The sequence below is a fragment of the Canis lupus genome, chromosome 23 (assembly GCF_048164855.1).
Source record: "Canis lupus baileyi chromosome 23, mCanLup2.hap1, whole genome shotgun sequence".
NCBI lineage: Eukaryota > Metazoa > Chordata > Mammalia > Carnivora > Canidae > Canis > Canis lupus.
In genome coordinates this window covers 14409341-14436615 of record NC_132860.1, presented here as the reverse complement: position 1 = coordinate 14436615, position 27275 = coordinate 14409341, and the positions used below count along the sequence as shown (strand labels likewise).

At 39.0% G+C, this 27275-nt stretch overlaps 1 protein-coding gene across 6 annotated transcripts in view; it reads right to left on the bottom strand.

Moving 5' to 3' along the window:
* Positions 1-25468, bottom strand: part of BTBD10 (BTB domain containing 10) — a 77555-nt gene extending 52087 nt beyond the window's left edge. The window contains exons 1-4 of one of the 6 annotated variants that reach the window (XM_072794022.1): positions 25246-25414; positions 10095-10282; positions 9054-9212; positions 1371-1528 (exon numbers count right to left, since the gene is read on the bottom strand). In XM_072794022.1, the coding sequence (XP_072650123.1) occupies positions 1371-1471 (101 nt within the window). In that variant the 5' untranslated portion in view covers positions 1472-1528; positions 9054-9212; positions 10095-10282; positions 25246-25414. Of the gene's footprint in view, positions 1-1370; positions 1529-9053; positions 9213-10094; positions 10283-25245 lie in introns of all 6 variants that reach the window. The other 5 variants (XM_072794025.1, XM_072794023.1, XM_072794021.1 and 2 more) reach the window with 5 other exon arrangements.
* Positions 25469-27275: the final 1807 nt, after the last annotated feature.

Genomic DNA, 27275 nt, shown 5'->3' with positions numbered 1-27275 from the left:
GCGCAGCGGTTTAGCGCCTGCCTTTGGCCCAGGGCGCGATCCTGGAGACCCGGGATCGAATCCCACGTCGGGCTCCCGGTGCATGGAGCCTGCTTCTCCCTCTGCCTATGTCTCTGCCTCTCTCTCTCTCTCTCTCTCTCTCTGTGTGACTATCATAAATAAATAAAATTAAAAAAAAAAAAAGAACTAGGAAGAATAACATAAACAGTTCATCTGGAAAAATGCATACAACATAGCAGATAAAATTATCCTACACTTACACAGATAAAATTCTTTAATCTCAAAGACAAATTATCCATATAATAAAGCAGGATGGAAAAAAAGTACTAGAGCACCAGCTGAAGCACACATACATACCCACACACCCAAAAAATGAAATAAACCAAAACCACTCATACCATTGGTGTGCACTTATAAATTAATACATCAACTTAAGTTTTTCCTCACCACATTAAAATTCCGCAATAAAGATAGACATCTTGTCAGGAGATTTAAAAGGTACCAGTTAATCATATTTTCTAGGTATGGTATATAGTTTAAAAGTACCTGAAAAAGTACTTTATTTCTTTAAAATTACAAAAAGGATTTCAGTACCACATGTTTTTATTTTTTTAAGAAAAATGGTAACAGTTATCAATGAATAGAATTTTACATTCAAGTGAGTTAAATGTTTGATAATATCCCCTAAGTAAATATTTATAAAGTACAACGCTCTATGAAAACATGCTTACATACCTGTAGTATGTGAGGTTTATGAGCTGTCAATTAACACCTTAAAATATTAAATCATAGTGTCCTAAATGAGGGTTTCTTCATTAAGTCACACAGTACAAAATGAAAGCTTTACATACAATATAAAAATGGGCAGAAATTTTTTAGACTAATTTCATTTAATGCATCGAACTTTAAATGAACCAGAAGAGTCACTGCAAAAAGACTGATTTTCCCTTTAGTATCAAGATGACAACACAGTATGACATAGCTTATAAAGTACTATGTATAATCTATACACACAATGTACTTAGAACACAAAATAAATTCCGATTAGAGAGTTTTAAATACAAAGAACTAATCTGTCTTGCCAGAGTTCAGAGTCAAATTAATTATAGCATTTATTACTAAGGTTGACGAAGGAGATTTTAACATTACTGAGGAACAAACAAAAATTCAAATAAATACAGATATAAGAAGATTAAAAAAGAAGAAATGTTTCTGTAAAAGTTTTTTTAAGGAGAAATGCAAATATTCATTATTTTTTGTAAACCAGCCCCCATCCTGACAGGACTTGCCACAACCAGATGCAGTTTGATTCTTTATAAAAGTCCATTTTATCAGAGCTTTGATATATGAAATACATATTTTCTACCTACCTTGAATGTTTATAAAGTTTACGAGGTCTACTATGCAATTTCCGATCCCAATTCTCTGGATCACTGGAGTTACTGTCATAAGGATGAGGCCGTCCTGCCATCCCACTTCAAGCTTCCTCACACTACTGCTCTGAAAGCACATATGTAGCACCCATAACCTACATAAAAGAGTAGTGTTGACCTTTAAATCTATTCCACGCAGAATAAAATAGTCAAGAATTTTACATACTTTCTGAGTTACTGTGACATATTTTTAAAGTGATGAACAGGATTATAAAATACTAGACATACAAAATGCCACAAATGAGATTAATATAAACACCAGAAGTCTTTTTAGGTACTTTTCATTTGAGTCTCCTATTAAATCTGCAACCCCCTATGTAACAGTTTAATAGTATGCTATTTACATTTAATAAATATTCTTAATTGCCATCTGGATACCTCATGTTTCCAAATACTAATATCAAACCAAAAAAGGCAAAACAATTCCAGAGAATTATTATTTCAGACAGAATTTCACCTGCAATACATTTCTTAATTACTTAAAGTTTTAAGAGGCTTAATAAAGTATCTAGTATAATCAAATAATAAAGTTGTTATTTCTGTAACCAAGTTAAAAGACCCTGAATAGAAACTTAGTGTGGGCTCAAAAATAAAAGAATGTAACATCATGTTTCCTTACATTGTAGTCACCACAAAAATATTGTATTGATAGGATTCATATATTTCATGCCTTGTCCTATGAGACTTGTGACTGTTATTTCTACTACTCTCTTAAAATTATAAGAAAACTAACTTAACAATAGCTTTACAGAATACCTGAACTAAGTATTTTGAAGTATATTTCACTATCCAATTTAATCTTCACAATCTTCACAATCTTCACAATCATTTTATAATCCCCATAAACAGAAAACAATCTCAGTAGTTCAGTTACTTTGCAAAAGGTTACAATGTTGGTAAATGGCAGGATTATAAAGAACAATGAGAATATATAATACAAAATGAAGTGTTGATCTTGAAAAATGCTCAGGCTGGAATATTTTATTTGGAAATGGTAGGTCAAATTTGACTTTTAGAGACTGCAAATACCAAAAGAAAAACCGAATAAGGTGAAACAATTAGAACAAAGTTCTATAATTTGGACCAGGGCCCAGGTTTCCTGACCCATTCCTGTATGCTTTCTATAGACTTTTCCAAAATGCATTCGATAGAGGGAAAGGAGGAGTTGTGCATAAAAGTCAAAAGGAATCCAGAACTGGGAAAATACTGTATCTTACTGAGTTTCATAAAAAAATTCCAGTAAGATTTCACAAAAAATGCTGAAGGTAAACTTATTAAAACTGTGAGTCTATCTCAGAGCTCAAAGAAAATAAATACTCCCATAAAAAATAAAAAGTAAAATAAAAATAAAAAGTAAAATAAATATTTCCATTTTAGAGAAATGCTATAATTTTCTTCATGGTTAATTAGTAATTTCTTTCCAAAAACAATTGAAAACCTTCAATAAGTGAGCACTTTAATAAATATGTAGGCAAATCAATGATCTATCAAAATAACAGAAAAGGGAGTACCTGACTGGATTAATTGGAAGAGTATGAGACTCTTGATCTTGGGGTCATGAGTTCGAGCCGCACACTGGGTATAGAGATTACTTAAGTAAACTTAAAAAAAAATAGAAAGGGGAAGGGGGAAAATTGTAAAATGGCTAATTCAAATTGCTCAGTAAATGCCAGTTTATTTGCTGAATGCTCCTGGAAAAGGAGACCTGTTTAAGGATCACCAAGTAATAAAAAAAAAAAAATTCAATCAGATATCAGATGAACATAAAAACTATAAAATTACTTTGAAAACAAAAAAATCTCAATGTCACTTCAGTTTTTAATTATAAAAATAAAAATGTACTTACTAAAAAAGAAATTATTTAAAACTTCAACTTGATATTATATCTAGTTATGTGTACTGAAGAGATGAGGCAAAGGAGAAGGATGAGAACGAACAAATAGGAAATAAAGAAGTAGAAAAAAGTGGTCAAAAAAAAAAGTGGTCACAGTGCAAGTGAGACACAAAAGGTAAAAAGAGTATTAAGAAAAGTTGATATAAAGTTAAAAAAGATATAGAGAGGCTTAGTAGGTTGTATAGGATAGATTTAGAGCATTTTTTTCTTTATGTCATCCAGCAAGCTATTCCAGGCATTAATATTTCTTTACAAGAGCATTTTATCTCCTCCTAACCCTTAACTAAAAGACATACCCCTCTGAATATCCAAAGATGTCCACTGAAAGAAGAAGGATCCTAAACCATAGGAGGAAGTGACTACAAAAATACAATCACAAAAAAAATGCATAAGGTAAATTCAGATCCACATTTTCCAGCATTTTATAATGGGTAGCATGTATCTAGCAGAATGGAAATACCAATATGTCTTACTAATCAATCCTAATAAGCATGTATTTTACAGCTAGACACAAGAAAGTAAAGACTTTCAGATGAAAGCTATTAAAAAGGTCAACTGGAAAATCATATTTACAATTGTCAATAAAACTTGGGTATCACCATGTGAAAGATTTCTCCCCAGTCCTTACTCCCAATAGTCAGGGCTACAAACATGCTAAAAACAAGTGAAATTCAAGTTGAGTTATCTAGAAAAAAAATGTCTGTGTTTGCCTATATGTGCTCCTGTAGTTTCAAATGTTATCAATAAGCTACAGATAAAACTACAAATAGATAAAAGGCAAACGACACACACTATATACTATTTTGAAATGTCCAATAATCTTTCTTAATCTCTGCACCATAGTTGGTGACATTTTCTTTCATTCATTCATTCATTCATTCATTCATTCATTCAAGCACTTATGGAACACCAAATACAATACACTGAGCTATTTATAAGATGCTAAAGCAAGTTGGGCATTGTCCTGTGCTCCAAAACTCACCTTATTAAGGGAAAAAAGCCTCAGTTAAAGGCTCCATATACCATTTACTCCTGTGTCTCTCTCCTACCTACATAGTTCTTGCACTATTACCCCAACTCTTCATGTCTATCAAAGCTTGGGTGTTCTTTAGGATTTCATTGTCATTTGCTGGGTCCAGGGAGACAGCAGACAAAAAAACACCATGAGGACCAAACCTTTGATAACACTGGGTTTTATATACTACCTATACTGTTTTTATTATCTCTGAGTTCTTCAATATCTCAAATTCAACAATGCCAGGCTCTATCTTGGCCTTCCATATCAGCTAGGGTCATCTCTACTACATCAGGAACCCTGAAGTCATCCTTGACTCCTCATTTCCCAACATCGTCTACTTCAAAACTTTGTTTTGATTCCTCTTCTCCCTTTTTATTGGTAAGGCTGCTGCCTTCATTAAAACCTTAACATCTATCTGGTTGACCTCTATACCAAACCAATCAGTCCATACTTTCTCCACCTTAATCAAAATTATCTTTCTAAAAAGGTGTAATGGCTCTCCGCTTCCTGATCTAAACTCCTTACCATGAAAAGTCCCTTTAAAATATGACTCTTGGGGTGCCTGAGTGGCTCAGTCGGTTGAGCTTGGTCTTGACCCTTCAGCTTGGGTCATGATCCTGCGGCCCTGTGTTGGGCTCACTGCTCAGTAGGAAGTCTGCTTCTCCCTTTCCCTCTGCCACTCTCCCTGTTTGTGTGTGCGTGCTCATGCACTCTCTCTTTCTCAAATAAATAAATAATCTTAAAAAAAATAACATGTGATTCTTGGCTCCCCAATGTCTAATTCATATAAGGCACACTAACTGTACAGATCTTGTAATCAAAAAAAAAAAAAGATAATTACTGGACTACTGGAAACAAAGTTCTTAGAAAATAGGTTACAGTTCATTGCTATTTTGAGGCATGACAAAAATAATCCAAATTATAAATAATTTAGAAATAATCTGTAGAGGCTGGAACAACCGGGCCTATTGGCTAAGGACATGCATTCAGGAGACTGCCAAAAGTCAGCCAGGAAAAAGGCAATTGATTACTTCTATTTTCTTGGATATTACCATCTAAAAAGGGGTGGGTTGGGGAACAGAATCTTCAGGACTACAATAAATAAAGAGGTGGCTCTTGGGATACTATTTCCAGATAGTATTAATTAATGGCAACCATCCATAGAAGAGTTTAAAAAAAAAAAAAAGGATAGTACATGGAAACTATATATTCTGTCTTTACTATGTATCAACGAGTTAGGAAGTTTAATTTTCTCCTATTTAAAGATCGCAACAACCTGATACAGTCCTGTTGCATACGTCTAACAGAAAGCCCATGTTCTTTCCAATGTACCAACCTAGGTACACAGAAATTCATACGTTTGTTCCTATTGCCAGCACATTTTTTTTTTTTAATTTTAGCCATCTTGTGGCTTTATCCATCCTATTGAGATCTCACTCTAAATAAGGTCATTATATGAGAACTTTTCTAATAATGTGAAATTGTTTTTCTCTCTCAAACTTTGCAAACAAAGTAATTCAAGTGTGGTGATTACTAACTAGAGAGAAGACCTGATAAGTAAGAGGGAAAACAATGAACAAAATCACATAGTGATGCCAGGGCTAGGAGTCAAGGACTGCTTCAGCTGCACAGAAAGCCAAATATCCAGAAGATATTTTAACTACATCAAGAAGTGGAGAGGCTGGAGAAAGTGAATACTGCTACAGATGATTGTGAAAGAAAAACAAGAGGTGGAAGCAACTTTTGAAAAGAAACCACCTGCAAAGGCAGCCAAGTGAAATGATCATGTGAGCCCCTTGCAGATAACAACATTTATATCTGGATAAAATATTTTTTAAACTACTGTTTAAAAGCACTGGCACGGAACACCTGGGTGGCTCAGTGGTTGAGCGTCTGTCTTTGGCTCAGAGCGTGATCCTGGAGTCCTGGGGTCGAGTCCCAGATCAGGCTCCTTGCATGGAGCCTGCTTCTCCCTCTGCCTGTGTCTCTGCCTCTCTCTCCATGTCTCAAATAAATAAATAAATAAATAAATAAATAAATAAATTCTAAAAATAAAAATAAAAAAATAATAAAAGCACTGGCAAATGTCTTAAAGCACAAAGCAGTGGAAGAGTGTATTCTGAAAGGGAATTGAATTGTGAGTTCAGATGGAAGTTTTTATGCTGAGTGCCCTCCCATCCTCTACAAATATGGTGAAGGAAACCAGAGAGCCATATAGCTCAAACTAGTAGAGAAAAGACTTCAGAGCTGGAAGTGCAGCTGGAAATTTAAGTCATACATACTGGGAATGAAAGAACCGCACAGAGGTATTGACCCAAAATCTCCACATAAGGTCTGCTTAGCTAAATTACACATGTAAGAAAGGGAGACCCCAGGTAGCCTCTGCAGTAGACTACAGAGGAATTTACCCTTGAAAGCTACAGGGCATAAGATCTAGGAGTTTGATGCTTTCTAAACTGAGTACATTCCCCAATCATACACAGCCCTAGCAGCAGCAGAAGTCTTACTGGCTTCAGGTGTCAGAGGACAGAAACCACCAGAGACGGAGGAGCTAGTAATTAAGAGGGAACACCCAGAAGTGGAGGAACCACAGAGAGGGTGAGCTCCAAAATCTGAATGTAATGTCAGCCCAAATATTTGGCTAACCACCAAATTACACAGGAGGGGGAAAACTCTCCTCCACCCACTCCCCAAGAGACTAAACTAAAAAATAAGGAGCTGGAAGAAGAACTGAGCACAGACTTCAGTGGGTACACACTGCTTGGGAAACAATGTTTGCAGACTGAGACCAGGCAAGTTAATGGACCACTAGAACAATAACAACAACAAAAAACAATGAATGCTCATAAGAGCATTACAATGCCCTGGTTTCAAAAAAAAAAAAAACTATGAGATACAGGGACACCTGGGTGGTTCAGTGGTTAAGTGTCCCAGGCTCCTGGGATTGAATGCCACATCAGGTTCCCTTGGCACTCTGCCTATGTCTCTGCCTCTGAGTCTCTTATGAATAAATAAAATCTTAAAAAAAAAATTTATGATATGCAAAAAAAAAAAAAAAAGTAAAAAGGCAATCAATAGAAAGTGACTCCAAATAGGCCCAGATGTAGATTTAGCAAATGATGACTTCACATATTATATGTAAGCAATTAAGGGAATATATTCAAAGAACTAAAATAAGAAGGTGGTTTTAATGAGTAACAGAAAGGGAATCTCAATAGAAAGGTGAAAACTATCAAAAAATGAAAAAACTCAGCTCTAGCTGAAAAGGACAATAACTTAAATGAAAACTTCAATTAAATGGGCACAACAGCAGACAAAATGAGAAAATAAAAAAGAAAACTTGAAAATAAGTTAGTAGAAATTATCCAACCCAAAGAATACAGAGAAATAAAGACTGAGGAACAAGTGAACGTATCTGTAGACACAAAAAAGGACAGCATAATTGAAGTTACTACTGATACATTCAACAAAATGGAATTTCAAAAGCGTTATGGTAAGCTAAAGAAGCCAGACTCAAAGGTCGCTTACAGATAATTCCATTTCCATAACATTCTCAGGGATATAGAAGCAGAATAGCCAGGGGTCCAGGGATTAGGGCTTGGGGAACTACACAGGGATAGCACAAGGTAAACTGGGGCGGGGGGGGGGGGGGGGGGGGGGGGGGGATGGAACTATTCTATACCTGGATTGCAGTGGTGGTAGTTATGCAATTGCATGCCTTTGTCAAAATTTGTAAGACCTGGGGGCACCTTGAGTGGTTTAGTTGGTTAAGCATCTGACTCTTGATACCAAGTCAGGTCTTGATCTCAGGGTTGTGAGTTAAAAAAAAAAAAAAAAAAACATAAGACCTATAAATCAACCAGAAAGAGAATTCTATTGGATTAAATTTACAATGAAATTTAAAAAGAAAAAAAAATCAGTTGAGATATTTATTAATACTTAACAATTATCAAATTGGCATGACTTTTTTTTAAGATTTATGTATTTGAGAGAAAGAGTGAGAGCAAGCAGGGGGAGGGGCAGGAGAGGGAGAAGCAGACTCCCCTGCTGAGCAGGGAATCAGACAGAGGGACTCCATCCCAGGACAGAGGAATCACGACCTGACCCAAAGCAGCCGCTTAATTGACAAAGCAACCCAGCTGCCCCCACCACCAGCATGACATATTTAAACCAATTTTTAATCAAAAAATGTAAGTCAAGGTGCCTGGAAGGCTCAGTTGGTTAAGTGTCTGCCTTCAGCTCAGGTGGTGATCCCAGAATCCTGGGATGGAGCCCAGCATCAGGCTCCCTGCTCAGCCTGGAGTCTGCTTCTCCCTGCTCCTGCTTGCATGCTCTCTCTCTCCTCTCTACTAAAGATAGATAAAATCTGTAAAACAAAGAAAAACCTGAATCCTATTGCCTCCATTACCATTGCAAGGATACTTAATAGCTATCTTCCCACAGCCATAAGTACACATAAACTTTTGAGAATGAAAACCGGTTGGAACTCTTCTACTTCTGTCAAAATAGTGACTAAGACAAAAAGGTTTTAGAATCAGATACAACATTGCATGACTTTGTATAAGCTCCAAGCCCTCAATTTCCTTAAATGAGAAGAAAATAACATAATTCTCATTACCATAATCTTATCAATTACCTATAATTGCCAATCAAATTGTTTTTAAAAATTGATGAGTCAGGAAACCTTATATAACATAGTGCCGCCCACCTGGGTGGCTCAGTGGTTGAGCATCTGCCTTCGGCTCAGGGCGTGATCTCAGGATCCAGGATCCAGTCCCATGTCGGGTTCCTTGCAGGAAGTCTGCTTCTCCCTCTGCCTGTGTCTCCACCTCTCTCTCTCTCTTTGTCTCTCATGAATAAATAAAATCTTTAAAAAAAATAATAACATAGTGCTGGGCACATTGCTTTCTCTAGCAGACTACTAAATGCAAAATTTGTATAATATTTCATGAACTCATTCATGACTTTCTATTTGCCTCTTGAGATCACAGAAGACAATGAGAATTCCTAGATAGTTGCTCAAGATTTACTGAGTACCTATAATGTGCTAGACGGCTGGAATAAAAAGATAAATATGGTATCATTCATGTCCTGGTGCCAAAAAAAAAAAAAAAAAACCTCAAAACAATCACAGGAGCAGGGGATATATGAATGATTAGGGATAGTATTTCTACACATTTTGAATTTTCTTAATTTCTCCAGGAATTGATCCTTCCTATTCTACTTAATACCAAAAATATCTTAGATGGGGGTACCTAGCATCCATCTCTTGGTTTTAGCTCAGGTCATGATCTCAGGGTTGTGAGATCAAGCCCCTCGTAGGGCTGCAAGTGTGCTTAAGACTCTGTCTCTCCCTCTCCCTTTGCCCCTTTCTCTTTTTTCTAATAAGAAAAAAATCCTTAGACTATGCAGGGTCATCAAAGAGCTATGTACTTTGGACACAATTGCTGATAAGTTTTAGAAGCTAAGTCGAAATCTTATGTGATTCCTATAGTGCTTAAATGAAAATACTTATTTCACTGTTAGCTTAAAAGTAAATTTTAATGTATGGAAAAAACAATCATCCTAGTTTCTAACCTCTGCAAAAATTCCTTCGGTTATTTTTATCATGATATTCTTGCCATATCCAAGCTTAAAATTTTTCTCTTTTGGAGAGAAAAACCTCCTTGCTACATAACAAATTACCACAAACCCAATGGCTAAAAAAAAAAAACAAAAACAAAAAACAAAAAAAAAAACAATGGCTTACAACACATATATTTTCTCAGTTTCTGTTGGTCAGGAATCTGGCATAGTTTAGCTCGGTCCTCTGCAAGGCCACAATGAAGGTGTCAACCGTGACTAGATCTTCATATGGAGGCTCCACTAGAGAAGGATGCACTTCCAAGTTTACGGAGATTGTAATAATTTACTTCCTCACGGTTGCAGGATGCAAAACTAATTATGGAGATATAGCAAACATGCTAGCAAAATGAAGTTCTATGCAATGTAATTAGGGAACATCTCATTATCTTTAACATATTCTTTTGGTTAAAAGGAAATCACAAATTCTGCTCAGGCACAAGGGCAGATTACACAAAGGAATGAACACCAGCAAGTAGGGATGAGAGGAACTACCTGTATTGTCCAATACATTCTATGTATTACACTAAAACCTTAAGATCTGCTCAACCCTGGTTCTAATAATACATAGCACAATACTAACACAGACATACACACAAAATGCATAAATCTCTTTTCTCTCTTTGATTTCACAGATTTGTCACAGCAAAAACCTAGAACCAACCTAAATATTCATCAAAAACAAATTGGTTAAGGACACCCGGGTGGCTCAGTCAGTTAAGTGTTCAACTCTTGGTTTTAGCTCAGCTCATGATCTCATGGGTGGTAATATCGAGCCCAGTGCTCAGAAGGAGGCCTGCTTGCAGATTCTCCCCTCTGCCTCTCCCCACACACTCTCTCCCAGAAAAAAAATAAAAATAAAAAAATAAAGAAAAAAAACTCCAGGACAGCCCCAGTGGCGCAGGCCCGGGGCATGATCCCGGAGACCCTGGATCGAGTCCCATGTCAGGCTCTCTACATGGGGCCTGCTTCTCCCTCTGCCTGTGTCTCTGCCTCTCTCTCTCTGTCTCTATGAATAAATAAATAAAATCTTTAAAAAAAAGAAAAAAAACTCCAAAAAACTTGGTTAAAAATCTGCACAATATCACGCAATCAGTAAAAATGAGATAGATAATATGCACACTAATAAGGAAAATGTTCCAAGATATAGTTACACTAAAAAGCAAGATACAGATGTGTGTTATGTATTCCAAGATTTTTTTAAAATATATACACAAATGGGACACCTGGCTGGCTTAGTTGGTAGAGCATGCAACTCTTAATCTTGAGGTGTGAGTTCAAGCCCCATGTAGGCCACAGAGCTTACTTTAAAATATAAATAAAATGAGGGATGCCTGGGTGGCTCAGTGGTTGAGCATTTGCCTTCAGCTCAGGGTGTGATCCTGGAGTCCCGGAATCAAGTCCGGCATCGGGCTCCCTGCATGGAGCCTGCTTCTCTCTCTGCCTATGTCTCTGCCCCTTCTGTCTCTCATTAATAAATAAATAAAATCTTTTAAAAAAAATAAATAAAATGAAATAGATATGCAAACGTCCATGTGTGCATATGTTTTTAAAATGGCTATAAATACCACATAAAACTTATAACTGGTTGCCTCTGCAGAAAGGCCGGAATGAGAGACTTTTCATTGTATTCCTTATACTATTTGAATATAACACATGCTGTCTGCATAATGATAATAATGGAAGCGGGATCTACAATAAAGTATTTGGAAGTAGCACTGTTACAGAAATTTTCTTCCCTATTTAATTTTACTGCTTAAGTGTAGTTTTTTGTTTCTTACTGCTAATGAATACATATTGTAGAAGAGAAAAAAATATATTTTTCCTCTACTGTTCTAAGTTCTCAGCTGGGACCCCTGTAACAAAAGATTAACAGAAGAAAAGCATACAAATTTATTTAATAAGGTTTTACATGACCTGGGAACTTTCATAAGGAAATGAAAACCTCAAGAAATGATTAAACCTGAGTGTTCTTTTTTATTATTTGATGAAGAGTGGAAAGTTGTGGAAAGATGTAACAGGACAAAGAGTATGAGCTGAGTATAACAAACTAAGGGAAACTCAATAGCAAGACTTGTTCCTCAGATTCCTCTCTGTCCCTTCATCTTCAGAGCTAAGGATGCTCCTTCCCTCAGGGTAAAGGGAGGACACCTCTCATGAGGGTTTTTGACCTGCTTCAGAGGCAAGTCAGAAAGTCCATGCTGTATATGCTGATTCTCAAATTCCTTCAGCTTAAAGTATTCAATATGCCAAGGTGCCATATACTCAGGTAGCATGTCCTAAACACCATTACGCATTGGTAGAAGTTTCTTGCTACATGTCTCCCATTAAACTGTAAGATCCTTGAAGACAAGAACAAAGCATGATTCACATTATGTTCCCACAGCTTAGTATAACTTATATGTAAGCTTTTACAAAATGTTTTAATTAAATTTAAGATGAAAGAAACTGAAAGGCATTTCATTTTAACACAATCCACTAGGAGAGAAGTCCAAATTGTGAAGAAATCCAATTGTGAAGATTGTCTTAAAAAAGAATAGTATCATATAATTATATCCATGTTTTAGTTATGGTAAAGAGCACCAGTTATGTGAACCCCACCCTCAAATGTGCAAAAATTATAGCAATTCAATTTTGAATGCTAATACCTGCTATTAGGAAATATACACTAAGAAAGTGGAGTTAAAAAAGGGAAAGTATAAGAAACATCCTTGAAAACATTTTTAAGGCACCTGAGTGGCTCAGTCAGTTAAGCCTCTGCCTTGGCTCAGGTCATGATGGATCTCAGGGTCCTAGGAACAAGTCCCATATCCGGGTCCTACTCTGGGGAGTTTGCTTCTCCCCCCTCTCTGTGTTCTCCCTGCTTGTGCACTCTCTCTCGCTCTCTAATAAATAAATAAATCTTTAAAAAACTTTTAAAAATATTATCAAATGATCCTTAAATTTCCCCAAAATATTCCTCAAAGCTACCTGTCAATTTCACAGAAGCTCTTTCAATTGTCAAGGCTTGTCGTTTTCTGATTGGCTGAAGTTAAAGTAAGGCAAGTAAATAAAACTGAGAACTTTATTCAGGATATTTTTATACTAGATTATATCTGACAAAATTTTGTGTAACTAGTTCCATGATATCAAGTATAACTGATTTATGTTTTCATTCAAAATCCATTAAGTACTGAGCACATCTTCAGGCATTTTGCTAGAGATAACTCAGAGATTTAATAAGATTGCATGGAATTCTCATTAAAAGTTTAAAGGTACATTATCTATTTAAAGGGCTTCCTTATCTAATCCAACAAAATGTAAGACTTCCAAAGTCAACTCACAATCAGCCCTTGTTTTTATAGAAGTGACCCAGAGATAAAATCTCTGAGGTAACTAACTTTACAATTTTTACAGAATTTCTATTCAAATTTGCTGACTTATTATTCAAGATATTAACACTTTAAGAAATGTTTCATTTGTTTTTCCTCATCTTAAACAGATCAATGTTTGAAAATCTTTCCATATCTTACCCATTTTCTAATTAGCTGCATTACATGGATAGCACTGTAAAGCACTAGATGCTGTTTACTGTACCGAATTTTTAAATTTACTAAAAGACATGATTTTTTTTTTTAATATTCTAAAGAAATCTTAAGTTTTCGTTTTCTGTACCTACATCCCTTTTTCCTTTTCTTCTCTGACCAAATAATACTGCCTTCAAAACTGGAAACATCTTAATTGAAACAAATCACCTTGGCATAAAATTTAATATAGGCAAATCTCCAGTAAGCTGATGAAGTGCCTAAATCAAAGGAGATTACATTCAACTCCTAAGAACCAGCATCCTTAAACAAAGTCAGACTCTTAAATAATGTTTTCTTTTTTCCTCCCTGACCCCTTTAAACAGAATTTTAATCAATTTTTTTCCTCCGTGAGACTTTTAAAATAAGTTACATATTTTCTTCAAATAAGCTTTAGTTATGTGCTGTTCCATTTTGCCCATTCATTATTCCCATTACTTTCTATTCCTTTCAAATTTTTGCTTGTTTATCTGCCACCAACTCAATAGGCTAGAAAAGGCCCTAAGTATGATTCAAGTTGTAGACTGCAGTGCTATCCAAAAGAACTTTGTATTATAATGAAAATGTTTTATTTCTACACTACTCAAAAAGCAGCCACTAACCATATGTGGCTAAACACCTGGAATATTCTGCAACTGAAGAAATTCTTAATTTTCCATTTTATTTACTCTAAATTTAAAGACCAGTATGTGTCTTATAACTACCATACATGCCAGCACAGTAAGAGGCAAAATTCAGCACCTTCCCCCTGAAAAAAAAAAAAAAACGTTATTTTTCCTCTAAATGCTTCACTTTAAGGAATCTAAAATTTGCCTTGAGACAAAATACTTGCACACATACATACACACTATCTGTGTCTTAATATTACAGGTAGTGTTCAACTTTAATAAAGTAAAATTTATTTTCTTATATTCAGAGATTAAGGCTCATTTCAAAAACTAAAAGTCGGTTGTACTGGTATATGAATAGACAAACCAAAAGAACAGGATAAAACATCCAGAAATAGATGGAAATAACAAAACTTAAAAAATACCTTTTACTATATAAAGAACTCTTTAAAAAGAGAAACAAAAAAGACAGATTCTCCCTCCAAAATAGAGGATACACAGAAGACATGGGAAATTCTCACAAAAATAAAGGCAAATAGGGCAGCCCGGGTGGCCCAGTGGTTTAGCGCCGCCTTCAGCCCAGGGCCTGATCCAGGAGACCCAGGATCGAGTCCCACGTCGGGCTCCCTGCATGGAGCCTGCTTCTCCCTCTGCCTGTGTCTCTGCCGCACTCTCTCTCTCTGTGTCTCTCATTAATAAATAAAATCTTTTAAAAAATTTCTAAAAAAAATTAAAAATAAATAAAGGCAAATAGCCTTAAACCTATGAAAATATGTTCATTCTACCTCATAAGAGAAATGAAAGAATATACCCCAAATTTTGACCATATATTCTACTGGTGAGACTGGAGAAACAGATATTCTCTGCATTCTCATACACTGCTAATGAAAAACAAAATGATATAACCCCCTTGGAAAGGAATTTTACAATATCTAAATTATACAAATGTTTACCAGCCTCACTTCTAAGAATCTATCCAGAAGATACAACTCCACAAATACTAATCAAAATATTCACAGTAGACTTGTTTGTAATTGCTAAAGACTGAAAACAATCTGAATGTGCATCAACAAAGGCTAAATGAATAAAATGTGGTACATCTACACAATAAAAAAGAAGGGAGGGGCACCTGGGTGGCTCAGTTGGTTAAGCTCTTTATTTTGGCTGAGGTCATGAAATTGAGCCCTGCCTCATTGGTGGTGCCTGCTTAAGATTCTTTCTCTTTCCCTCTCCCTCTGCCGCCCCTGTGCACACTACCTTTAAAAAAAACAAAAAACAATAAGGGAGACCCCATGTATAATTATGGATCAGTATCCAAGATATATTGTTATGTAGGGAAAAAAAAAACAAGAACACGTAATACAGCTTGTTACCTTTTGTGAATAAATTAAATAAATATAACCATATATACATAAATACAAATATACACATATTTGTTTATTTTTGCAAAAAGAATTCTAATAAGATAAATAAGACACTAATAAAAATAGTTACCTACAGGAGCAGGATGGAAATGAAGTGAAAGCAATACAGCTGCAACAACACTTTTGAGTATCCATTTTATATAGTTTTGATACTTGAATCATGTATTTATATATTCTAAATAAATAACTAAAAAGCCTATAACTACCATGTTCTAAACTGCACGATTTAGTGTTTCTTTGGTTTTATTTAAATAAACAGTAGATGTACATTATAAATGTAATTGCAGATTTATAGCAATAAGGAGGACTGCCATGTCACTCAAATTCATTCACCTCTTCTTATTTAATACCTCCATCTAGAATAGTAAGTAATGACCAAAACAAATCAAAATGAAGAAAATGGTGAAGCCATCCTCCTTTGGGAAGTTTACCAGACTGGCGGTAGATTAAATACGTTTCAGCATTAAATGAACTCCAAAACATTTAGTGAGATTTTTCTTTTTTTCTTTTTTTTAAAGATTTATTTATTTATTTATTCAGAGAGAGCGAGAGAGAGGCAGAGACACAGGCAGAGGGAGAAGCAGGCTCCATGCAGGAAGCCCGACGTGGGACTTGATCCCGGGTCTCCAGGATCACACCCCGGGCTGCAGGCAGCGCTAAACCGCTGCGCCACCCGGGCTGCCCATTTAGTGAGGTTTTTAAAGTAGGATTGAGGCACAGGGTCTTCTAGATGCACCTAATTCAGGGAATCTTGAGTAATAAGTTGGAATTTCATATATATTATCTATACTAATCGACATATCAATCCTATAAGACACAAGAGGTAGCTTTTTTAAACAATGAGAAATTGGCTTAAACTTAAAGAGATTATGTTATTTGCCTAATGTCATATAACTAATAAATAAACCAAGACACAGATACGCATCTCTGTAGTCAAAATCAATTTTTTTTCCACCATACTATACTGTCTCTCAAATTTAATACACAACTCATCAAGATGCTATACCAGAAAATAAAAGTGCCGGTTGTAGCATTTCAAATCGATAAGAAATACATAGGTGGATTATAGACAGATTCAAGGTTAGACAGGTTCTACATAAATTAACTGCTTAACTATTTGAGGAGAACATCCCCTCCCGGGATGCCAGGGTGGCAGTGGTTGAGCATCTGCCTTCGGCTCAGGGCCTGATTCTGGAGACCCAGGATGGAGTCCCACATCGGGCTCCCTGCATGTAGCCTGCTTCTCCCTCTGCCTGTGTCTCTGCCTCACTCTGTGTGTCTTTCATGAATAAATAAATAAAATATTTAAAAAAAAAAAAAAAAAAGAACATCCTCTCCCTCTTCATGTTCTCTCTCCCAAATTCCACATTAAAAATTCCATAGTACAACATAAAACCATAAAAAATAAATTAAATAAATTAGTTAATTAATTAATTAAAAAAATAAAATAAAAAGGACAGCCCAGGTGGCTCAGCGGTTTAGTGCCGCCTTTAGCCCAGGGCCTGATTCTGGAGACTGGGGATCAAGTCTCACATCAGACTCCCTGCATGGAGTCTGCTTCTCCCTCGGCCTGTGTCTCTGCCTCTCTCTCTCTCTTTCTCTCTCTCTCTGCATCTCTCATGAATAAATAAAATCTTAAAACAAAACAAAAATCAAGGAGAAAATTTAAATTTAAGTGAATACTTATCTAGCTCTCAGAGGAAAGAAGGAATTTCTAAGCCTCAAATCAAAGAAAACACCATCAAGCCAAAGACTGCTAGTTTGAGAAACAGGAATGTGCTGCCAGCCAATTATGCTAATATTCTCAACAAAAACTACTGAAAATTTCATCAGGGATTAAAATTAGAACTATACACAGGCTTCAAGAAGCATTAGGTTAGGGACACCTGGGTGGCTCAGCGGATGGGTGTCTGCCTTTGGGTCAGGTCACGATCCCAGGGTCCTGGGATCGAGTCCTACATTGGGCTCCCCTCAAGCAGCCTGTTTCTCCCTCTGCCTATGTCTCTGCTTCTCTCTGTGCCTCTCATGAATGAATAAATAAAATCTTAAAAAAAAAAAAAAAAGCATTAGGTTAGACTATATAAAAATTCAAATAAAATAACAATGAAAAACTACAAAAAGTTTTACAATACAAATTAAAGAATTAAAACCTTAAATATATAATATTTACATATCCATATTAAAATATGTGAACACTACAAGCAAAGTTCATGGACTAGCAATTTATAAAGAGGATATGAGTGGGTGAAAAAGAAAAAATATTCAATCTCACTAGTAATATAAAAAAGCCACGTTAAATCTGAGATGTTTAACCTATCAAATTGTCAAAGGTTTGTTGGTTGGTTTTAATGATAATCAGTGATGGCTGAAGTACAGAGAAAATGGCTACTCAAGTTTGTGGGAATATAAACTATAAAACTCACAGGGTATCATATCATACACAAGAATCCCTACTTTTAAAAATTTTATCCTAACATAGTTTATCAGAGCATTTATGATGATAGAAGGAAAGGGAGAGAAAAGAGGAGGAAGGAAATGTTAATTTTTAAATCTATGCATCTATAATTCAAATTTTCTTTTAATTGTCTCAAAATAAAAATTTTAAGTCACTACAAACAGAACGATCCCAATTGTATGTATGTGTGTGTGTGTGTGTGTGTGTGTGTGTGTGTGAGAGAGACAGAGAGAGAAAAAGAGAATGGATGGGGGTCCGGAGAGAGATAAGGGAGGGAGGGGATGGAAGCAATTATCACTGGGCCATGGTATTACAGTGTCATTTTCTTCCTTGCTCTTTGCTAAATATCTCAAATCGCATGCAATGCATTATACTTTTATAGCTGAAAAGAAATTACTCCAAAAAATATACTTTTATAAGTAATTTTCAAAGTACTCACTGTAAAACAATTTCAAAACCAACAAGTGTTCAAGACTACTGTTAAATATCATTCACTGATGAATGATAAATGAAAGCAATGATGGAAGATATCACTTTTCTTCTAAAATATGACACTTTCTCCTTTCTTATGTTTTGATTTCAAATAACTTAACAGCTATATACATATACATGTATATAAATAATGCATATGTACTGTCATACCAGTATTACATACATACTACATAAATACACAAACAAAACAGAAATGAAAAAGGGATTAAGTAAAAAATATATAAATGGAAGTTCTATTTATTCTTTCAAATGGCACAACAAATAAGTTTTCCATACACTCCCAGAAGTACATATGGCCCATTAAGGAGATGGCTGATATAAACCACTCAGAATCAGGAGACTTACAGATCTGTATTCTAGTCTCAGCTTTCCCCACTACCAGCCAATAACTTCTATTGAAATCAGAAAGAGGGTTAATTTGCTCTTCCAAAAATTAGAGTATTCGTGATTTAAAGTACTTTGAGTATTATGGTTTTAGAACTTCCACTACTTTCTAATAACTCGACATTCTTTTTCAAAGGAGAAACTCAAGCAATTTGGAATACCCCATTAGAAAGAAACAACAGTGCTCCACAGTTACCATCTTACAGGAACTTTTTAAGAAAACTCTAACAAATGAGAACCAAAAGGACAGAGCACGCTGTATTGTTTGCTCTCTAGGTGTAAGGAAAATCAAATTCAATCTTGCATTGCATAAAGCACACTGCCCTGAATGAAATAATTAAGCACTATTTGTACGACCATTCAAGAATTAAGAAAATGCTATTTTGTTGCACAATTTTGCACCTGAGATCTCAGATTCAGATTCTGAGGTATCTGAACTTTAAAGCTTACTTTTAAGGTGAGATTTAATGTAGTCCATAAATAAAAACATAGGATAATTTTCTACTCACCTGCTATAGTAGCAACAGTCGTAGAAACAAAAGGGAAATAATACAAATTAATAAAAATAATTTTATATTTAGAATAACAGTATCCCAATAGATTACTTTTTTTTTTAAGAGTTTATTTATTTATTCATGAGAGACACAGAGAGAAGCAGAGAGGCAGAGACACAGGCAGAGGGAGAAGCAGATTCCATGCAGGGAGCCCGACGTGGGACTCGATCCCAGGTCTCCAGGATCACGCCCCGGGCAGAAGGCGACGCTAAACCACAGAGCCACCCAGGCGTCCCAAGAGGACTTTTAAAGTGTAAAAATCATCTCCCCATTCAATGTATTCTCCCTCCCCTTTTTGCCACTATTCCACTTGGCATTCAAATTACATTGAATACCAGCTATTGGTCAATGGACACCAACAAGAAAAGCAAGAAAAAGAGCTTTCTATCGTTCAGTGTTGACCAGAATAAAGAAAAAGAAAAAAAAAAAATTAGTAATTCCTAGTGGAAGAGTCATATGGCAAGGCTGTAACAGCCATTGGAACTTGTTTCCCTCCAAGAGATGGCCAGATATACAAGCAAATTTGCCTGAATGATCTGTTTCAAGATCACAGGCTATTTTCTGAGCATAAACACAGAACAAAGTGCTAACAAGTGATATTCACTTTACTATTTACATCGTACATTTACATATTTTATTTCATTCTTAATCTCCTGACATTTGTGCTCTCTCTACATTTTTCATGTGAGGAAACAAAGGCTTATAAAGGTTAAGTAACCTCATAGAGCTAACAACTGGCTTTAAATCCAGGTCTACGGACGCCTGGGTGGCTCAGCGGTTGAGCGTTTGCCTTTAGCCCAGGGCGTAATCCCGGGTCTGGAAATCAAGTCCCGCATCGGGCTCCCTGCATGGAGCCTACTTCTCCTTCTGCCTGTGTCTCTGCCTCTCTGTCTCTCATGAATAAATAAATAAAAGATTTTTAATAAGTAAATAAATCCAGATCTAAATGATCCCAAATAAGGTATTACAAGCAGAAATATTTGCAATTTAAAATGACCCCAGAAGTGTTACTCATACCTTCTAATCAATTACTTCAATCAATGATTCAGTATGAGACTCTCATCCCCAACCAAATACCAAACCTTAATTTCAATTTGTGACCAAAAATGTTAATAGATAACTCATTTCACTATAAAGATAAAAATAAGTACCAGGCACCAGATATTCTACATTTCAAACAGAAAAATAGAAACTAGCAATTAAGGACAAAGAAAGATGCTTTCACTGGCAAAGATATCTTTTAGCATCTTACTCATCTTTAGCAATCTACTATGACATAAGATCACATACTCCACCTAAAATCTTTCTTCTTCTATGTTCGAGTTTGTACTATTTCAAGTACTCAACTCACTGTATTGCCATCACCCACAACTAACATTTACAAACCTCTTAATCCTCTCCCAGTGAGGATCTCTGAATTCTGATTGCCTTCCATCTCTGTGCTCTAGATTGCTACCTGCTTAGCAAGGAATTGTGTTTCAAGGATGCCAAAGTAAACCAGAGCAAGCCAGAGTAGAAATGCAACATTAGCTTATACTCTAATAAACATTCTATCCAAAAGGAGAAAAAAATTCTTAAATAATTCTTCCTTTATTAATCTATAACTACCTCTTCCTCCCTCACTGTGGGTTCATTACCAACAAAGAAGCAAAATACAGGAGTCAGACAAATAAAGATAAAAATACAGCTAAAACCAGTGGCCAAAAGAAAGCTTCCTATTACTTCAAACGTAAATTAAACTTACTCAGGAGCACCTGGGTGGCTCAGTAGGTTAAGCGTCTGCCTTTGGCTCAGGCCATGATCTCCAGGTCCTCGGATGGAGCCTCAAGTTGGGCTTCCTACTCAGTGGGGAGTCTGCTTCTCTCTCTCTCTCTCTCCCTCTGCCCCTCCCCACTGCTCATTCTCTATCAAATAAATAAAATCTTTAAAAAACAAATAAACTTACTTAGATTTGTAGATATTCCTTTTCCTTTCCCTCATAGGCCCAGCTTGCTCAGATAAATCCACCATACAAACAGAGAATGTATATCCTAAGAACTGGGAGTTCCAAAAAACAGAACCAAGAGGCCCTGAGCAAAAACACTCAATCTCTTCTCTTAGATTCACCTAACGCTTTCTTTGGAAGGCATTTCAGAGGGTAAAAAAAAAGGGGGAAAGCTACTTCCAAGATCTACTTTACAAATCATGATAGAAACATGGGGAGGGAAAAATGATGTTTGCCCCTTCAATAAACATAATCTCCACAAGTATACAACAGTTTCTTCAGAATGTTTTACACTCTTAACAGCAACACCTCACAAACATAATACAGATCTCCTGTTTCACTCCCCATACTAGAGAGAGAAGGGATTGGATGAAGAGAGATTATACTAGTTTGACCTGAGGAGACTGGGTTAAAAGGAAGAAAATCAAACTACCAAAGAGGTCCTCTTGAAAAACCAGTATTCTCTGTAGTCTTTGTAAGAGTCACAGTAAATTTAGCTGTAAAAAACAGAGCTCTTTGTAAAATTAGACAACAGATGAAAAGGTACTTGACAATTTTATCTTCCTTTTCAAAGCTCTCTCCCTCACCTAGTCTCCTCTCTCACCCTTACCCCCTTCAAAGACCTCCATCTTGCCTTCAATATGCCTAAGGTCTCTTTCTTGATCTGACCTCTAAACTTCCGTTCCCCTCAGTCCAACTAAATATGAATCAGATTATGTGATTAAAGTATTTCCCACTAATGGGTAAATGTGCTTTAATCCATGGGGTTTAATTCTACAAATATCACTAAGCTCTACCATGTGTAATGCACTGTTTAGTCAGTTACTATTCTTACAAGAAAAAGTAGCTAATGCGAATCAATTTTTTAATGTACAATGTAAAGAAGAGGAACTTGAGTGCCTGCTTCACATCATACTCTCCCCATCCCATTTCTTACTACCCCTATATACCTTCCCCTCACCCCATCTGCCAGGAACAGAACTCAAGAAACTAATATTACTTCCAGTAAAAGTCAATGAGAACGAAATGTGGGATGGCAGAGCAACCAATAAACATTCAGAACTATAGATGAGTTACAGAGGGTTCCTGAATTTCACTTACTAATTACAAGTAAAATAAGGGCCCTCAGTAAATCAACTCCCATACAAGATACCTATAAATCAACTTTACACAGAACCTTAGTTCTTCTGCGGTTGTTTCCATAATTAAAACATTTTTTTAAAGTACCAATTCCATTTGTACTTCAAGGCTATTAAATTTAACTATTAAATTTTTCTACTATTTTCAATTAGACTTGACATTATTCTCAATTCCTCCTATGTTTGAAATTTCAAACTAATTGGCATATTTGCTTTAAATCTTTTTTTTTTCCAGTTGTAAAATTTATTCATTTTGACCTATAACAGGGGTCCAAAACTGGAAAACAAGATACAACTGACAGGTTTGGGTTTGGTTGGGCCACATTAAGTTATTTTTAAGCAGCTGTCAATATTTTTAACAAGCAAGAGACTTCAAGCAAAAATCAAATTTCCTGTGTTCTATTAAGAAAGCTGAAAACTCTGGGACACCTGGGTGGCCCTGCGGTTGAGCATCTGACTTCAGCTCAGGTCATGATCCCCAGGTCCTGGGAAGGAGTCTCGCATCGGGCTCCCCACAGGGAGCCTGCTTCTCCCTCTGCCTGTGTTTCTGCCTCTCTGTCTGTGTCTCTCATGAGTAAATAAATAAATAAAATCTTAAAAAAAGAAAAAAGAAAGAAAAGAATAAAGCTGAAAACTGGACCCACATTCATGTACAGCACTCATCAGCTGGACCTGATAACTGATGGCCGTCTAAGATGAAGCATAAACTCTCTAGTGCAGTTCACTCATTTTCATCTGCCTGGTACTTGAAGGCATGCGAGTTTGCTATTCATAACCTATTTCTATAAAAGGTGCATATTTTCCAGCTCGCTCTCACACTTCACCAAGTCACGTAAACGTAAAAAAAAACCACAAAGCAGATCTTGCTGGTTTGCAACTTGACAGTCAATAAGAAAAAAATTTTTCACAAGGCATAGAAGAGTAAGAAAGAAAAAAAATTCAGACTGATAGAAGGGTGGCATAAAGGTAAAAAGCCTATCTGAAACCTTTTCTGGAAGGTAAAAAAAAAAAGGGGGGGGGGGGGGAAGGAACTCAAAACATTGCTGAGACACTGAAAGCCTTCCTGATTGAGCACTGTTACCACCCTCCATGCTTCAGATTCTCCCTTTACTTTCTCCTTATATATATGGAACAATAGTAGACAGGTCATAAACTCTGAGAAATGCCACGGAAATTTATAAAACACATTTACAGGGCAGCCGGGGTGGCTCAGCAGTTGAGCGCCTGCCTGCAGCCCAGGGTGTGATCCTGGAGCCCCGGGATCGAGTCCCATGTCGGGCTCCCTGCATGGAGCCTGCTTCTCCCTCCGCCGGTGTCTCTGCTTCTTTCTCTCTCTTTCTCTCATGAATAAATAAATAAATAAATAAAATCTTTAAAAAAAATAAATAACCACTTTAAAAAAACACACACACACACATTTACACCTTCAAAAATCATTCTCATGCACTTTTTAACCCTTACCCACCATCAAATCCTTTCCCAAGTATCTTCCACCGCTTTCCGCTTTTACATTCAAACAACTGCATATTCATTTTCAAGGCTTGGACCTCAGTCCTGGATGGCCTCCCCCAGCACAGAAACTTTTTTTTTTTTTGGTGGGGGCGGGGGGGGGGGGCTTATAGTTGCATTCATTCCTCATTAGACCTCTTCTCCCAATCTCTACAGTCTATTTCATTCGAAATGTATCCTTAACCTCGTCTCTAAAAACTCCTGGGTCAAGTGTGTGTGTTGAGTGTGGGGGGGGGGGGGGGTGGAGGGGGTAGGGGTGGGGGATGCCTAATGGTCCAAATAAAAGTCAATGTGCTGGGCTGTTTGAGATGAAATAAAAAGCACGAAGCCTCTTAAAGATGAAGACATTTTCAAATAACCTGCACGTGCTAAGGGCACAAAGAGACAAGCGAGGCTCCAGCTACACAGCAAGCGCGGACTAGTGAGTCTTCATCACCGACTCTGAATTCTGACAAGTACTGTGCGAAGTCTGTGAGACCAGGGATGGGTCCCCCTGCCCCCACGCTAACAAGTCACCAAATGACGTCTGGTCTCCCCGCACCCCGGGGGGGGGGGGGAAAGAAAAAGAAAAAGAGGTGTTAGGGACCTTGCACCTGAAGGAGAAAATAAAAAGCAGGCAGCTTTCCTGGCGGTGTTGGGAAAACAAAAAGCTCCGCCGTACGCGACGCTGTGACAGCCTGAAGCCGCACGCGGCACCTGAGGGGAGCTCGCTCCCCGGCCCCCGAGGCGCACTACCTGCCGCTCCATCCCCCGCTGCGAGGCGCCCCCTCGGGACGCCGCTGCGTGGGCCCCGCCGTGACAGCAGAGGGGGCGGGGCACGGGGCCGCCGGGCTCGGGGAAGGAGGGATGAGGACGGCACCGCCTTCACCCCGGGAAAGGCCGCGGGACGCCCGGCCCAGGCGCGGCGCCGCGGAGCCCCAGTCCCGTCCTCGCCCCTCCACGCGCCCGGCGGCGGCCGGAGCCCGGAGCCCGGAGCCGCCCCCCCGGGGCTCGTCGCAGGGGCTCGTCGCAGGGGCTCGTCGCCGGGGCCGGGACCGGGACCGGGACCGGGACGCCCCGACCGCCGCCACAGCCGCCCTCCGCCCCCTTCCTCCGCCGCCCAGCCAAGCCCAGCCTCCGGCGCCGCCCCCACCGACTTCCCCAGCTGAGTCCAGTCACCCTCGAACCTGAGGTCCCTCCTGAGTGTCCACGAGGCCCGAGGCGAAGGCGGCGGCCGGGACACCCCCGCTCCCCTCTCGACCGGACCCCTCGGGAGGCGCGTGTGGTGCGGCCGCTCCGGCGGCGGCGGCCAGCAGAGCCGCCCGGGCAGGTTACAGGCCGGCTCCGAAGCCTCTTCTCGCGAGAGCCCGGAGGCCGAGGAGGCGAGGCCCGCCGAGCTCTCGCGAGAATGGCGGGGCTCCACGCCCGGGAGTGGGCGGGGCGCCGAGGGCGTGGGCGTGGGCGTGGGCGTCGTGCGGGCGGCGGGGGGCGCGGCGGGGCGCGGCGGGCCGGGGTCGCCGAGGGTCCGCCCGGGGCGGAACGCGATGCTCGAGCCTCCGGGCCGCGAGCCGACCTGCCCGCAAACCTTTGAATCCCACGCGTTTCCTTCCCCTTCCTGCCACCGTTAGGAAAAAACGGACCGCGTCCGCAGCCCGGGGCGAGGGCAAGAGCGCGGGACCCCCGGGCGCTCCGGAGGACGCTTCCCCGCGCCGGGCAGGCTCCGAGGTCGGCTCCGCGGGCCCGCGCAGGGCGGTCGTCCCGAGGCGCGCCGGCCGCGGCGGTTTGGTTTTAAATGCCGGCTTGGCGGGAACCGGGGTGGCGGCGGGAGCTCCCGCAGCTGCGCTTCGGCCCGCGTCGGCAGGAGCCCGGGTCGCGCGGTGCGCCGTGGGCGGAAGGTCGCCCGGCCACAGGTGGTCCGACCTCCCTGGGCCTGCCGGGTGTCAGCCGCCGCACGAGCCCCCCGGGGGGGGGGGGCGGTCCGGGCGCGGCGAGCCCCCGCGGTGGAGGTTAGAGACCCGCGCGCCCCGGGAACGCACAGGGCAGGGAGCCGAGCCGCGGGAGCCCCGCCGCAGCTCTGCCCGCCGCGTGGAGGCTCGGTCCCAGCCGGACCTCGGGCACGGGGAGGAGCCGTGGGAGGGGGTGTTGCAAGCACAGGAAGCGAAAAGAGGACCTGGTTTGAGTAATTCGGTATGAAAACAGATCTCGCGGAAAGAACTTGGTTGAAACACTTGCAATCAGGGATCCGTCCCTGGGTGGCTCAGCGGTTGAGCCGCCGCCTTCGGGCCCGGGGCGTGACCCTGGAGACGCGGGATCGAGTCCCGCGTCGGGCTCCCTGCGTGGAGCCTGCTTCTCCCTCTGCCTGTCTCTCTCTCTCTCTCTCTCTCTCTATCTCTGTCTCATAAATAAATAAAATCTTAAAAAGAAAAACTTGCAATCATTGTTTCAGAAGAGGAAGAAAAAAAAAAAACTCCCAGTCTCCCACGTGTTCGATAACCTAAGTGTTTTCCAAACCCATGTTTATGCTAAGGAGAGGAGTCTTGTTGCACAATACAGGATAGTGACTATCCTCTTCCTCATCTAAGGACACTCACGTATCACACACGTAAGGGAGACAGGTTTTTGTCCCAGTATGCCAAAGTATTATTGCCAACCCTTTGCCAAGTTGGAAATTCCCAATAATCTTTGAGGATTTCTAAAAGGAGGGATCTAACAGAACTTTTGTAATACGAGGACTCTGAGGGAGAAGCTTCAGAAGAGCCCCCAGGCAACAAAAAACAACAAAAAGTCACCAATCTTGATTTAGTATCAAAATTTTCTTGTGCAAGCTAAGGTCAAGGGAGGTAATTCTGTAGTCCAAGTTAGGTTTAGAGAGGTCTGTCACACAGGAATCGTTTCCCTATATCAAAACAAGCTATAATTTCCTACCAAAGGTTCTGGTGGTCTGTAGAGTTTCCACCAATCTCACTTTAGATACATTGTTTTCATAGTTATTATATATACTTATGTCTGCAGTAGTTTCATTTGGCTCACCCTATCCTCCCTACAAAGAAGCCCAACACTTACTAGGAAAATAAAAAGTAGTTGTAACCTTGCTATGGGCCAGTTGGGTGCTCTGCTTATCAAAATTCACAAGTTCTAGTCCAAGTTCCAGAAAATCTCCAGGAAACATTGCAAGAATTAGGCCAGCAAAGATTTTAGATGAAATATGGAAACTTTG